The 16,613-nt window shown below is 45.2% G+C and overlaps 1 protein-coding gene across 1 annotated transcript in view; it reads right to left on the bottom strand.

Annotated features, from left to right (window-relative positions):
• Positions 1-15,910, bottom strand: part of LOC128834194 (cytochrome P450 2K4-like) — a 32,550-nt gene extending 16,640 nt beyond the window's left edge. The window contains exons 1-5 of the mRNA XM_054022774.1: positions 15,710-15,910; positions 12,831-12,993; positions 11,125-11,274; positions 6,065-6,225; positions 3,273-3,446 (exon numbers count right to left, since the gene is read on the bottom strand). Of these exons, the coding sequence (XP_053878749.1) occupies positions 3,273-3,446; positions 6,065-6,225; positions 11,125-11,274; positions 12,831-12,993; positions 15,710-15,895 (834 nt within the window). The 5' untranslated portion in view covers positions 15,896-15,910. The remainder of the gene's footprint in view (positions 1-3,272; positions 3,447-6,064; positions 6,226-11,124; positions 11,275-12,830; positions 12,994-15,709) is intronic.
• Between the last annotated feature and the right edge of the window lie 703 nt (positions 15,911-16,613).

Here is a 16,613-nt window from a genome sequence, read left to right as displayed (position 1 = left end):
GTCACAATCATGCTCTATTCTTTTTGCTTTTTTTATACTTTATTGTTATTTGTAGTTCATTCTCTTATTCTTTTGTGACACATGTGAATTGTATGCACGTCTGGGCAGCTGGGAAATAATCTAGCAACATAGAAAAAATCCACAGGAAATTCGGTTCCTTTTGACCAGGTACACCAATCTTTCGGCAAATATCTGAGATATTGACTTTTCCTGGCAAGACTATTAATATAAAGTGCATTTCGAAGTGGCCTGATTAATTCTTGTCCTACCATCAGAGGACATGAAGAACAATTGATCACTGCCCTCTTTATAACAACCTTTTACTTATTTGAAGACTATTATCACGTCCTCCCACAGCATCCTCTTTGCTAAGTTAAACATGCTCAGTTCTTTCAACCTTTCCTTATAGGTCAGGTTTTCTAAAACTTTTACCATTTTTGTTGCTCTCCTCTAGACTGTCTCCATTCTGTTCACATCTGGTGCCCAAAACTGGACACAGTTCTTCCACTGATGCCTCACCGGTGCTGAGCGGAGCAGGGCAATGATCACTTGCCACTTACATATGACACTCCTGTTAATACATCCCAGAATGTCATTTGCCTTTTTCTCAACTGCATCACAGTGTTGACTCACAGTCACTTTGTGATCCACTATAACCCCCAGATCCTTTTCTGCAGAATTGTTGCCTAGTCAATGAGTCTCCATGTTGTATTTTTGCTTTTGATGTTTTCTTCCTAAATGCAGTTTTTGTCTTTATTGAATTTCATCTCATTGATTTCGGACCAATTCTCAAATGTATCAAGTCTTCACTCTCAAGGCCCTTCACCACCAATTCCCACCCTGCCCATCTTCTCTCATTCACTGTTAAGATGTCGAGTCCTGGCTCCAATTGACCAGTGACACCAGCCTACATTGCCCATGTGTTACATTTTCAAACAAGCACTCTCGTGTTTTCATAGAATCATAGGACTGGAAGGTACCTCGAGAGGTCATCTTGTCCAGTCCCCTGCTCTTGTGGCAGGACTAAGTATTATCTAGACCATTCCTGACAGGTGTTCATCTAACCTGCTCTTAAAAATTTCCAGTGATGGAGATCCACAGCCTCCGTGGGCAATTTATTCCAGTGCTTATCCACCCTGACAGTTAGGAAGTTTTTCCTAATGTCCAACCTAAACCTCACTTGCTGCAATTTAAGCCCATTGCTTCTTGTCCTATCCTCAGAGGTTAAGTAGAATAATTCTTCTCCCTCTTCCTTGTAACAACCTTTTATTTACTTGAAATCTGTTATCATGTCCCCTCTCAGTCTTCTCTTCTCCAGACTAAACAAACCCATTTTTTTCAATGTTCCCTCATAGGTCATGTTTTCTTGACCTTTACTCATTTTTGTTGCTCTTCTCTGGACTTTCTACAATTTGTCCACATCTTTCCTGAATTGTGGCACCCAGAACTGAACACAATACTCCAGTTGAGGCCTAATCAGCGCAGAGTAGGGCAGAACAATTACTTCTCAAGTATTGCTTACAACACTTCTGCTAATACATCCCAGAATGTTGTTTGCTTTTTTTTGCAACAGTGTTACACTGTTGACTCAGATTAAGCTTGTGGTCCACTATGACCCCCAGATCCCTTTCCACAGTACTCCTTCCTAGGCAGTCATTCCCCATTTTGTATGTGTGCAACTGATTTTTCCTTCCTAAGTGGAGTACTTTGCATTTGTCCTTATTGAATTTCATCCTATTTACTTCAGACCATTTCTCTAGTCTGTCCAGATCATTTTGAATTTTAATCCTATCCTCCAAAGCACTTGCAACCCCTACCAGTTTATCATCTGAAAACTTTATAACTGTACTCTCTATGCCATTATATAAATAACTGATGAAGATATTGAACAGAACCAGACCCAGAACTGATCCCTGCCGGGCCCCACTCATTATGCCCTTCCAGCATGACTTTGAACCACTGATAACTACTCTCTGGGAATGGTTTTTCAACCAGTTATGCACCCACCATGTAGTAGCGCTGCCTAGGTTGCATTTCCCTAGTTTATGAGAAGGTCATGCGAGACAGTATCAGAAGCTTTACTAACATCAAGATATACCATGCCTACCACTTCCCCCCCATCCACAAGACTTATTACCCTGTCAAAGAAAACTATCAGGTTGGTTTGACATGATTTGTTCTTGACAAATCCATGCTGATTCTTACTTATCACCTTATTATCTTCTAGATGTCTGCAAATTGATTGCTTATTTATTTGCTCCATTATCTTTCCGGGTAGAGAAGTTAAGCTGACTGATCTGTAATTTCCTGGGTTGTCCTTTCCCTTTTTATAGATGGGCACTATATTTGCCCTTTTCCAGTCTTCTGGAATCTCTCCCATCTTCCATGACTTTTCAAAGATAATCACTAATGACTCAGATATCTCCTCAGTCAGCTCCTTTCTCCCATGCTGCCCCAAACACTTGGAAGGAGCTCCGCACAAGCATCTTTAAAACTAGCACACTTTCCTTCTTTAAATCCCCCCCTAAAACTCTCCTTTGCTGTGATGTCTACAGAAAGCTTGACAGCAGTTAGGCCATGGTGTCAGTAGACCAGTGGCCTATCATGCTGACCAATATTGTCTCTCTGTTTCCTTGTGCTCCCTCATGTCCACATCGCCTCACATCTCCATATCCATCTCTTGTCTCTTGTCTTATTCTTAGACTGTAAATTCTCTGCGACAGGGACTGGCTATTTACTCTGTCTTTTGTACACTGCCTAGCACAATGGAGTCCTGGCCCATAACTAGGGCTCCTAGGTGCTATTGTAAAAATAAAATAGTAATAGAAAAAATATTATGTGACTAATCTGATCAATCACAAGTAACCAAAACAGTTAGAAGTTTGAATATTTCTGGATTACTCCATCAGGTAGACATTTGTCAAGCAAATTCAAACAATGAATACATTTGAGGAAATTGCAATTAACGGAGGGAATATTCAACTATCAATGAAACAGATTTTGATCCCTGGTCACTGGAAGAATTGGATAGTTGGACCTCCTGAACTACTGAAACCAGTGGGACTCCATGCAGGCCAAATGTTCCATCCATGCCATCCTTATTGCAAAGGTGGGGGGGAAATTTGTTGTATACATTAGTCATAGCAAGCTATTAGCTCAACTCTGCTAGTTTGTTAGGTGCATACTTTACCAATGCTAAATTTTCATGCAAATATGTTTTTAAATATAAAATATGAAAAGGAAACGTGTAAGTCTGCAGCGATCATAATTACCTCCTGCTGTCTTACAAGGAATGCATCAATAAAACTTCTCTGATCATTTTTGTCCAGTTCTTTCAGGTGTTCTATGAAAGTACGCTGTATAAAAGAATGCAATTCACTTGTGTTCTTCAAAAGAATCTTGTAATTCCTGAGTAGAAATCCAAGGGCTGGGAACATGTTATATAGCTGAAAGAATTTAAGATGTCAGAGTAAGCAAAAATAAGTAATGAGAATACTTAACACTTATTATAGCACTTATCTGCCAAAGATCTAAAAGCAAATTCATAAAAGCAAGTGACTGTTGGTATGTCCATTTTGCAGATAAGGAAATTGAGTCATAGGAAGATTATCTGCTGTGCCTGGGGGTATGAGCAGCTAACAAGCCCTCACTCCTCAGAGACCCCGCCTGTCTTGAGGCACAGAATTGGGCAAGAATTCCTAGGCTGCTGTCCATCCTGGTTCTTTTATCTTTGGCATTGTGCCACCAAACAATCATGAATTTTCTATCACTTGAACATATATCCCAGAAGGTAGATTAAGTAGCCATATTTTGAATATACTGTAACAATCTGGATAGTGTGTATTGTGTAACTACTGCCCTCCACTGGATGGAATCAGAACTGCTCATCAGTATCTCAGAGGCTCTATATTGCTAACCAGAGCTAGTAAAAAAAAAAAAAAAAAAAAAAAAAAACACCTTGAAATGTCAAATTTGTACAGAAAAAAACACAAGTAAATGATTTTTTTCAAAAGTTTCATTTCATTTTTCAACCAGCTCTACTGCTAATACAGATTCTCTTTTAAACTCACTGTGACAGAAGGGAGAGCTGAAATGGAATAAATGTTATGAATCCTGTAGGAGGTGCTCTGTAAGAATCCATGATTACTGACTTGTATCTTAGTTATTTAGATGGACTGTATAACACATATTAGTATAGGAGAATGTTTGTTATAAATGATAATGCTTGAATTCAATAAGGGCTGTGGGAAGGACAACAAGGAAGCCACACAATGACTTCTGAGATAAGAATAGCCTAGTACAGACTTAAGGGATCAACTGGGCATGTTCTACCTTATCATTTCCCTGCCACTGCAGGGGCCTCAGGCATTGGTGGCACCTTGGTCTCTCCCGTTCTCTGCCTGTGGCACACAACAGTTTAGTCTCCTGGGGACTGAAATGCTTTAGTCCAGTGGTTCTCAACCTATTTACCATGGTGGGCCACATATGCAGCTCTCTATGTGTTATGTGGGCCACATCCACACAATAGATATACTACCTGTATGGCCCTGAGGGTGTCACATGGGTCACAGCTGTGTGCTGATTGGGCCACAAGCGGCCCGTGGGCCGAGAACCACTGCTTTAGTCTAACCCAAGTTATTGGGCTCAATACACTGGTAACTGGGTGAAATTTAATGTTCTGTGATACACTGGAGGTCAGACTAGATGGTTTTATGGTCCCTTCTGGCCATAAGCTCTCTGAATCTCTGATGAGGTAGGGGGTTGTCAGTCACCAGGGGCTGTCCAGGAGGTCACTACTCTAAGGTGGCAGGCTGACACTGACAGGTTCTGTGGAAGAGTCTGAAGGAATTGGGCGCCCAGGCCCAGGGCATGGGCAGCCTTAGGGAAGAATTAGACATGTATACAGGAGACTTTTCAACTTTACTTTATAGTGCAGAATGCTAGGGAATGACAAAGTATGACACATGTCCAAATTGTCTTCATTCCATCTAACCTGCCTGAGAAAAATCCTCCGTATCTTTCGGCCCAGAACACTCTCAAACCAGGATCTATTTGCACAGTGCAGCCAAGAAGGTGTTGGAGATGGATTGGCCATGTGATTCGGATGGAAACTGATTCCATCACCGGAGTAGCAATAAGATGGACATCTGAAGACAAGCGAAAACGAGGCTTCCTGAAAACAACCTGGCGAAGAGCTCTGGAAGCCGAGCTGAAAAACCTGGGGCACAGCCGGGGAACCATTGAAACCAAAAACAGACAGGACTGGAGGAGCTTCATCGCTGCCCGAAACACCGAAGGCGTAATGGGAACATGATGATGATGACAGGAGATTTGCTTGTTTTTAAGATTGGTTTTCTCTGAATTGCCTTTGTTCTAAATAAATAATACTTTCTCCTAAGGAGGCTTTTTGGTTGCTAATTACTACTGCCATTGCCCCAGAGGGAACAGAACAGCAGGGTATAGACGTAGCCAGTAGGGACACCAGATAATCTAGTTTGATCTTCTACATGAGAGGCCACTCTAAACCCCAGCCAGTTACCCCTTATTTGTTATAATATAAACTCATTTCATCTACATATATAAACACATGAACTACTAAGGAATTCATTTCAGAGCTAGTTTGGTTCATGTCTCCAGACTTGATACACAACTGCCACTGTACTTCACATGAATTATTGTCAGACAGTTTTAATGGGTTTGTTATTAAGGATACGTTGGGATCCAGGAGAGGTAGTTTCAATTCCCAGTTCTGTCACAGACTTCCTACGTTACCTAGGGCAAGTCACTTAATCTCTCTGTGCCTCATTTCACCATCTCTAAAATGTGGAAACTAGTATTTCATATGGATGTTGTGAGGATAAATCCATAAATATCTGGCAGACACCCACTTACTATGATGGTAAGTGTAGGGGTGTATAGATAGATAGTCATATGTATTATCCTCCTATTTGTTGGACTATTCTGATTGGTAGAAATGATTTGATGTCATGTAAGTATACAGCACACAATTACTGTGTGTGTACTGCACGCACTTGAATAGTGACGTTAAAATCACTAGAATTACCGTAACTGACGGACTTCCAGCCAGCCTGACGTTTTCACTCATCAAACTTAGTAGTCTTAAGAATGTGGGATTTTTGTAGTCAAACCGTTCTCCAAGTAATATTGACACAATGATATTGGCAACTGCAGCATTCATAATTGTAGCGATATCAAAGGGCTTTCCTAAAAACAGCATTCAAATGCAAGAGGAGATTGTGCAAAGAGCATGGTTAATAGTGAGTTATCACAATGTATTTCTATTACAGTAGTACCTAGATGTCGGCAAATCAAGATCATGGCCCCGTTGTGATAGCCATTGTAAATACACATAGTGAGAAACAGTCCCTGCTTCAAAGTGCTCACAACCTAAATAGACAGGAAAAAGGGTGGAGAAAAGAATTATTATTAATTCCCATTTTACAAATAGAGAACTGAGGCAAACAAAGATTAAGTGGTTTTCTTGAAGACTGGCAGAGGCAGGCATTGACCCCAGCTCTACCTGAGTGCCAGCCTAGTGCCTTAACCACTATCATAGGCCAATGGTCCTTTTCCGTGACACTCACCGAGCTGCTGGGTTTGGGCCCATCTGCTGGCTCTATGATCTTTTAAGCTCACATGGTCTGAGTAGGCTTCTGGCACTTTCTTCAGCCCCTAGGCTCACTCCCTGGGCATAGATTGTCTGGTACCCATTCTCAGGAAGTGGGATCCTGTTAGGGTTACCATTCATCCAGGTTTTCCCAGACGTTTCCTCTTTTTTGATCCTCTGCCCTTCGTAGGATTGCCAACTTTCTAATGGCACAAAACCAAACAACTCCGCCCCACCCCCTACCCCACCCCTGGCCCGCCCCTTCTCCAAGGCCGTTCCCCCGCTTGCTCCATCCCCCCTCCCTCCGTTGCTTGCTCTCCCCCACTCTCACTCACGTTCACCGGGCTGGGGCGGGGTTTGCGGTGCGGGGGGGTATGGGCACTGGGCTGGGGGTGCAGGCTCTGGGTGGAGTCAGTAATGAAGCGTTCAGGGTGTGGGAGAGGGCTCCAGGCTGGGCCAGAGGGTTGGAGTGCGGGGGTGGGGAGAGTGAGGACTCCAGCTGGGGAATGCAGGCTCTGAGGTGGGGCTGGGGATGAGGGGTTTGGGGTACAGGAGGGGGCTCCAGGCTGGAGGTCTGGAGTGCAGGCTGGGGTGAAGGCTCTGGTTTGTGGAGTGGACTCTGGGGTGGGGCCAGGGATGAGGGGTTTGGGGTGCAGGAGTGAATTCAGGGCTGGGGAAGGGGGTTGGGGTGTGGGGTCCAGGAGGGATTTTTGATGCAGGAAGGGACTCTGGGCTGTGGCAGTGCTTTGGGGTGCAGGAGGGGATTCGGGGTCCCGGCAGCACTTACTGCAGCTCCCAGGAAGTAGCTGCCAGGTCCCTACAGCTCCTAGGCATTTGGGCGGCCAGGGAGGCACCATGCTCTGCCCTCATGCCTGCAGGTGCCGTCCCCGCAGCTCCCTTTGGTTGCGGTTCCTGGCCAGTGAGAGCTGTGGGGCAGGCACTCAGGGCGGGGGCAGTGCGCAGAGCCTCCCTGGCCACCCATGCGCCTACAGGTTGCAAGGACCAGGTGGCCTCTTCCGGGAGCCACGCAGAGCTAGGGCAGGCAGGGAGCCTGCCTTAGGCCTGGGCCCCCCCGACACCGCCAACCAGAGCCAGCAGGGTCCCTTTTCGACTGGGCATTCCAGTCAAAAACTGGATGCCTGGCAACTCTAGCTCTCTGTCAAGGTGGATTTTTCAAGTCAGAGGAAATGTCTGGGATTTTTGCAGAGCAGACATTGCAGCTGAGAAAGAGCGGGTCTCTGTGCCCCGACTGGTCCCTCCCCTGCAGCCACAGTTGCCGGTTCCCGCCAACCCAGGCCCTGGCTCCCAACCCTGGGGAAGGGCAGAGTCCTGCAGGGAGGTGCTGACTGATGGCTGGCACTGTGTCCCGGGTCTGAGCCAGCCGCCCTGCCACCATGACAGGGAGCGACATTCCCTCCCATCTCAGGCATGAGACTGCAGGTCTCCCTCCAGCAACCCCCAGATAGCCTCTCCAGTACTCCCCAAATACCCCCTCCCAGTGCACAAACACCCCTCCAGCACCCCGCCAAATTCTCCCTCCCAGTACACACACACCCCTCCAGCTCCCCCAAACTGTACCCTCCCTCCACCTCCCCTCCCTGTATGCCTCAGTTTCCTGACAACTCTTGAGCATTCTTTGGGATCTGTTCAATGTCTTTTAGGGTCCCAGGAAGGGTTGCCAGATGCCTGGTTTTCAACCAGAAAGTCTGGTCAAAAGGGGGACCTGGCAGTGTCTGGTCAGATGCACTGACCAGATGCCAAAAATCTGGTTTACCACCAGGGGTGGGGTGGGAGCGCCTGGTCATCAACCCATGCCAGCCCCAGCTCAGCCAGTGCCGCCTCCTATCTGCAGGGAGGCAGGCTCTGAGCCAGGCTGCAACTCCTGTCCCAGCCCCAGAGCAGAGTGAGCCCAGCTGGGGGTTGGAGGAGGGAGGTGGAGATGATCCAGTGATGAGGAAGGGGGAGGGAGGAGAGCAGCGAGCGACAGGGGGAGGGGGAGAAGGAGTAAGTGGTGGTGTGGCCTTGGGGAAGAGGCGGAGCAGGGGGCATGGCCTCAAGGGAAGAGGCAGAGCAGAAGCAGGGCCTCGGGAAGAGGTGGGGTTGGGTGGGGATGGGGCCTCGGGGGTCTGGTTTTCAGCAAATAGAAAGTTGGAAACTCTAATCGGTCCCCTCTCATAGACCTCACTCCTCCGGGTCAGTTTTCTCTTCCTGTTCTGGTTGGTGTGACAGAGCTGCTCAGAACAGACCTGCTCCTTTTGTAACTTCTAATCCCTTCTGTTATGTGACCCTCCTGGTCAGCCTCAAAACCTCCCTCAGGTAACCAAGGATTTCTCTCAGTGGTTACTGTTCAACATTGATCCATTGTCTACAGCCAAGCTCTAAGATATAACCGCATTTGCTCCAATCCCTCGGATAGAGACAAGCACCTACAAGATCTCTATCAAGCATTCTTAAAACTACAATACCTACCTGCTGAAGTGAAAAAACAGATTGACAGAGCCAGACGAGTACCCAGAAGTCACCTCCTACAAGACAGGCCCAACAAAGAAAATAACAGAACACCACTAGCTGTCACCTTCAGCCCCCAACTAAAACCTCTCCAGCGCATCATCAGAGATCTACAACCTATCCTGAAAGATGATCCTTTACTCTCACAGATCTTGGGAGACAGACCTGTCCTCGCTTACAGACAACCCCCCAACCTAAAGCAAATACTCACCAGCAACCACACATCACTGAACAAAACCACTAACCCAGGAACCTATCCTTGTAACAAACCCCGATGCCAACTCTGTCCACATATCTATTCAAGTGACATCATCATAGGACCTAATCACATCAGCCATACCATCAGGGGCTCGTTCACCTGCACATCTACCAATGTGATCTATGCCATCATGTGCCAGCAATGCCCCTCTGCCATGTACATTGGCCAAACCGGACAGTCTCTATGCAAAAGAATTAATGGACACAAATCTGACATCAGGAATCAAAATACTCAAAAACCAGTGGGAGAACACTTTAACCTGTCTGGTCATTCAGTGACAGACCTGCGGGTGGCTATATTACAACAGAAAAACTTCAAAAACAGACTCCAAAGAGAGACTGCAGAGCTAGAATTGATATGCAAACTAGACACAATCAACTCCGGTTTGAATAAGGACTGGGAATGGCTGAGCCATTACAAACGTTGACTCTATCTCCCCTTGTAAGTACTCTCACACTTCTTATCACACTGTCTGTACTTGGCTAGCTTGATTATCACTTCAAAAGTTTTTTTTTTCTCTTAATTAATTGGCCTCTCAGAGTTGGTAAGACAACTCCCACCTGTTTATGCTCTCTGTATGTGTGTATATATATCTCCTCATTATATGTTCCATTCTATATGCATCCGAAGAAGTGGGCTGTAGTCCACGAAAGCTTATGCTCTAATAAATTTGTTAGTCTCTAAGGTGCCACAAGTACTCCTGTTCAACAGAGTCCACACTTGAAAAACTGGTTTTACTTAGGTTGCAACAATGCCATTTTTCTACTAGGGCAAGGCTCATTCACCTGATGATCCTCAAAGCCTGTCCCATTCAGAGGCAGACATCCAGACACCAGCCCCCCTCTCCTTAGCCCAAGAAGTATGATTCAAGAATACACCAGAGGATAGCCAGAAGGGCATAAATATGCAGGGAGCTGATAAAATCAAACAGCATTCACAAACTGTATATAGATAAGTGCCACAAGTCAGCACAAACACACAACTAACTCTCATAATCTAACAGCTGGCTACTGCAATTCACAGAAATGGTAAAAAGACAAGTAAGAAGTAATACTGAATAAAAAGAAAACTAATTGTATATTAGTGCCCAGATCCTCAAAGGTATAATGATTTCAGTTGGAATTAGACACCTTAACATCTTTGAGGATCTAGGACTATGTCTCCTATTCTAGGGCATCTTGCATCAAAGGGTATTTAGGGCTCTATGTTAAACTAGGGAAGCAAACGTGTTTGTATTATAGATATTCTGTTCTTGCAGTTACCTTTCATTTCAATTCCTGGTGCCTCTGAACTAATCAAAGATTGTCACTAATGGAGGAATCGCACATGGAGGGACACACTTTGTCCACTGAAAATCGGGCCCAGTGTTTAATAGATCTGCTCACATGGCTCACCGTGCATGAGGCCTTACATTTCCTGGTCCCACAGATTGGGGATGAACAAGGGGAGGGGCTATGGTTGCACGCTTTTTAGATCGAAAGGCTGGCTTCAGCAGGCCATGCGTGCCCAGCAGAAAGAGAGAACAACAGAGTGGTGTAAAATCTCACTGCTTCACAAAATGCTTCGCAGTTTGCTGAAAAAAGGATGTCAAAAGCAACACAACATGGATGGTGACATTTCCTAAAAAGGTGGATGTTGGATGAGATGATGACGAATTTTGTCTTGTTGCCTCTTCAAAGGCACATGCAACAAAAGTTAGAAGTGTCTGTGGAGTGAAACACACACACACCTTTATGAGATTCAATATCCTTCATCAGAAATCCATATTCTTCAACAATCCGGTCCTCTATGGCCCTCTTGCCCATTCCAAAGTCCCGTAAGGTCGTGAGAGTAAATCTTCGCATCACTTTCCAGTTATTGCCGTGAGAAAAAATAACACCTGAAGTGGAGGGAGAGCTTCAAGTCAGCAGAATAATTAAAATAAATACTTCTTAGAGATGTAACCTTACACCCAGAACATTCATTTTGATGTGCTAGAGCTAGTCAAAAATGGGGGAGGGAAATTTTTTGTCATGAAAATTTTATCTACATTTTTTTCTGTTTTTTCCATCCCAGTATCATGGACATTTTGAAATAAGAAACATTTCCTCCAGCCTTAAGACACACCGTAATAAATTAACATTTTTTTGATACACTACAGTAATCAGAATGGTTTTTGCGTGATATGGATTTGCTATGTTTTTGCAGTGTGATCCATTAGATAGAAGAATTTATCTAAGTTCTTTAAATTGTAATTTATAAAACATATTTATTGAGCTTTATAATCACTCAGTCTAGCAAAATCATCCAGAAAAATCACTATCTGGAGCATGGGCCAAATTCAGAGATCCTACCCAAGGTGGCATCAGTTACATTCCCTTCCTCTGGATCCCTTTGTACGCAATGAGTCCCTGATTCAGGAAGACATCTCTATTTAGTAAAGTATTAAGCACATGCTCAACTTTAAGCATAGCTTAAGTTCCATTGATATCAATAGAAGTTAAATACATGCTTAAAGTAAAGAACTTGCTTGCGTACTTTCTCGAATAGGGAAGATTGTCTGCCCGAGACCTATTTACAACCATCCTATGTGGCCTATGATGGTGGCTGAGGACCCAGAAGGGGAGGCAGGGGAAGGTGTGAGTGAAACTAGAGAGGAGACTATTTCCATATTGTCAACCCCAAACATTAAAAATCACCTGTCAGGTCCCCAAAAAATCATAAGATTTTAAAAAGTAACACATTTTTAAAAAACTACAATTTGTATGTTCTGTACTTGCCCTCTGGGTTTTCAGTCTTTCAGATTCATATTTTCAAGCTTTTATCTCAACCAGAGCTAGTGTAATAGGGGCTTTCACGGCTGATATAGAGGGGATTAAATCAAGCACCTCCAGTGCTAAAAGCACTAGCAGCTACTGTTTGAGCTAAACAGCCAAGCTACTGTAATTTGGGGTTGTAACAACTCACGTCCTCTGTGGAGCAGTACAGTGTGGAACCTGTAACATACTCACCAGCAGGTTCCATTAGAAACTATTTTTTTTTTAAATACAAGCAGATGTTTTCACATGATTCCAGGAGCTGGGGCGTTATGAAAAACACTCAATATCCTGAGGGTCACAACAATATCATGAAAGTCAGCAATGCTGCCATTTCAGTGTCCATCTCCTTACACTTCTGCAACATGTGACTTCAACTTAGTCTCCCTTAGACATGGGTACAAGGGGTAGGACTAGTTCTAAGGAACTCGTGGCTCATTCAGGATGTTTCTGCTCTCACTCACGCCACTTTTAGCCTCAAGTCCATGGGCTTCTCTGAAGTTACTCCTAATGTATGCTGATTGACAGACATACTGATCCAAATTGGTATGCCAGCGCCTAAGCCATTCTCTCCCTCCACAGAGAAACCATTCCATTTGTTTGAGTAAGTTAGGCTTATGAGTAACAAGAAAACCATCACCATATCCTTTTGAAATCTCTTCAAGTACTGGAACTTTAGGTCTCTCTGCAAATGCATCTGCCTGGTTCACAAGAGCCTCCTTCACTGTCTCGTATCCCGCCAGCACCACCATTTTCTGGCATCCCATCTGAATGCTGAAGACTGGGCCATATTTTTTTGACAGCTTAAATGGGGAAGAAAATACAATGACTTAAAGAAAGAAGTGAAAGTCACAGCTGGTTCAACACTATTTTGCCATCATGACTGAATGTTATTCCAATGTCAAATTCTTTCCTACGTGCAGAGAAAAAGAAGCTGTGATTAGTAATAAGGCTATCATTAGATGTTTTAATTATTAATTATGCTGATAGGCCCAGATCCTCAAAGGTATTTAAGCATATAACTCCCACTGGGTCATAATGCCCTAGGGTGACCAGACGTCCTGATATTAGGGGCTTCGTCTTATGTACACAACTAGCTCTCCTCCCCTCCCCCCGAAAAAAACGTGTCCTGATTTTTCAAACTGGCAGCCTGGTCACTCTATAGTTCCCAAAGTGTTCAGTCCGGGCTAGAACCTTATTGTGCTAGGTGCTACATAATACGGTCACTGTGACAAAGATCTTACAGTCTAAGTCAATCTGTTCAGATGACGAGCATGAAAATATAGGCACAGATTCTTGTCTGTACCCAACGTCCACAGGGTGCAGCTCAGCAGGGAATAACAGAAAGTGAAAAGGAGCTGGTTGCACCTCCCTGATCTGAGGTCCGATTCTATTGCAGCCCAGAGACCGAGCTTAGAGCAGTCATGGGGCTGCTCTAAGGTATGCTGGCTGGATTGGTTCCCCGGGTTCCTTTACACTAGCTAGGGATTGTTGGAGCACAGCAGCACACCAGTCATACCTCCGCCCACTTGTTTGCCAGATGCTATGTGGGGTGGTGACCCAGGAGCCAGAGATACTAGCTCTACGCAGGTCTGAGGACTCCTCCATGGTGAAGGAGCTGCGCAACCGGTTAATCAGTTTAGCCACATTTTGACCTTAAAATCCTAACTCCGTTTCTCATGTTACCATTTTCCTTTTGTTTCATGCTTTTCAGATCAAATCTCCTTCTCTGCTGGCTCAAAGAGGCAGGGAGAGTTTGGTTTCAAAGTCTTTAGCTAGCATTGAAAATATTCTCATTGTTTATATGTACACACACACCCATAAATCTATTTATAAGCCGTATTTCCCAGATTTGTTTGGTCCAAACTTGAAGTTGATTTGCATTGCTGATATATTTTCAGATGCCTGGACTTCTGAGTCCTTGGGCCGGGCCTGGTCATTTCATTGTCTGCACTCATCTCATAAAGCAATTGAATTAAAAAAAACAATTATTCAACAACCACAGGACATATACAGTTACTGATTCTAGCTAATTATAAGCAATACCACAGAGCCAGCTACACTTGTAAAACCAGTGTAACTCCATTGATGATAATGCAGTAAGGTTGCCAACTTTCGAATCGCACAAAACCAAACACCCCTGCCCTGCCCCTTCTTCGAGGTCCCGCCCCTTCTCCAAGGTCCCACTCCCCATTTGCTCCATCTCCCCTCCCTTCATCGCTCTCTGTCCCCCACCCTCACTCACTTTCACTGGGCTGAGGTAGAGGGTTGGGGTGCGGGAGGGGGGTGAGGGCTCCGGCTGGGGGTGCTGGCTCTGGGGTGGGGCCCAGAGATCAGGGGTTTGGGGCAGGGAGGGGCTAGGGGCTGGGGCAGGTGGTTGGGGAGCTGCCACTCTGTGCGAAGGCAGCGCATGGAGCCTTCCTGATCACCCATGCGCCTAGGGGCCGTAGGAACCTGGAAGCCACTTCTGGAAGCTGTGTGGAGCCAGGGCAAACAGGGAGCCTGTCTTAGCCCTGGGCTCCCACTGCGTTGCCAAGCGGACTTTTAACGTCGAAAACCGGATGCCTGGCAACCCTATGATGCAATTACTCCAATGTTAGGCTGGTGCAGCTGAGAGCAGGATTTGGTAAAAAATACGTTCTCAAGTCAGGGTTCTCTATAATGTTAAACATTTCAGTTCAGTGTGAGTATAAGGTTTCAGACTTTTTACCTATGTATCTAGTAGAGGCTTGAATACTGAATGATAAACATAGTGGGCCAAATTCATCCACTGAAGTCAGTGGTGTTGCACCAGGGATCTATTTGGTCCAGTTTGCTTGTTAAATTTGTTGCGGCAAAAAGTAATTTAGACAAATATTCAAAGAAATGGGCATACAACCCAACTCTGACTCCTCTGAGTCTGATCTTTAGGGAAGGCACGCATGTTTGTGGATACAAATTTGCACCTGCTGTTACAGTACTGAAACATCTACCTTGTACTCAAACTGCAGAGTAAAATGTCTAACTTGTATTTGCACCCAGAATTCATAGCGAGTAGACTTATTTGTTGATGCAAATGTGTGCCCCCCAACGTGGAATCTATTCAGATCCAGCTGAAAACCAGACCTTTGTGTCGGTTTCTAGCATGCAGTAGAATGACTAAGTAGCTCTGTCAAATTTATGCTGGATGTGGCAAGTATAAGCCCATGAACATTTATCTACAATGCTGGGTTCATGGACATGACTGATGTTAGGGATCTATAACATTCCAAAGTAAATGGACACCATAGGTGAGATCCTGGTCATATTGAAGCCAATGGGAGTTTTGCTATTGCCTTCGATTAGGCCAGGTTTTCACTACAGGTTTCTATCTCTAAGCTCTGTCTCTCTTACTCAACCTGCACAGGGTGAGGCAAAATGATCCTATATTTAACATTGCATTACACATCCGGGTAGTGACAGGTAGAAGAGATGGAGGATACCTTGGGGATAACGGGGTTTGGTGAACAATTTGATAATACAAACACCAAAAGGATTTACCTCCAGCATAGTCCGGTAGGGCCTCTTCAGGTCCATTATATGCAGATTTCCAATGATGGGTAAAGGCTTTGGTCCCGGGGGGAAATCCTCTTGGAAGTTGCTATTCCAGAATTTTTCAGTTTTCATAATAAACAGAACAGTCAGGACAAAAAGTAAAAATATGGAAATGGGATCCATCCACTCCATTGCCTTTCAATAAGCAAATTGCTGCACAGGGTAAAATGGAAAGGGTGCAATAAAAATATGATCAGTGTCCGTTGGAAGAAATTAGCAGCGTGAAGCACTAATGCCCGTCATATTAGCTACTGCATAGACCTTACCTATAATCTAGTATTTAAACTATCAGGTGACTGCAAATAATTTATTCTCCTCCCCAGTCATTTGCTAATCCCCATTCAGTGAATAAATGAGGATTGCAATACACCGTGAAAGGGGCAGTGCCTGGCTTGTCAAACCAAGGCTTATGTAACAGGTTGACAGAGAAGTCTATGGATCTCATTGTGCTGGCTGAAAGCCCAGCAATCTGGTTTAGCTAGGGTTACCATATCTAATAAATAAAAAAAGAGGACCCTCCACTGGCCCTGGCCCCGCCCATTTCCCTACCCCTGGCCCCGCCCCGACTCCACCCCTTCCCGCCCTAACCCCGCCCCTCCAACCTCCCACTCCCAGCCACGCGGAAAGGGCTGCCCGAGCGCTACCGGCTTCACAGTTTGCCAGGCAGCCCCCAGTCCCTGCGCCCCCGGCCGGCGCTTCCCCAGCGCAACTGGAGCCCGGGAGGGGAAGCGCCCAGCTGGAGGCGCAGTGTCTGGAGGCTGCCCGGCAAACCGTGAAGCCGGTAGCGCTCGGGCTTCGGGCAGCCCCTATGCCTCCGGACCCTGTGCCCCCGGCCGGGCACTTCCCCTCC

The sequence above is a fragment of the Malaclemys terrapin genome, chromosome 3, assembly GCF_027887155.1.
Source record: "Malaclemys terrapin pileata isolate rMalTer1 chromosome 3, rMalTer1.hap1, whole genome shotgun sequence".
Lineage (NCBI taxonomy): Eukaryota > Metazoa > Chordata > Testudines > Emydidae > Malaclemys > Malaclemys terrapin.
This window is presented reverse-complemented; position numbering and strand designations above follow the sequence as displayed.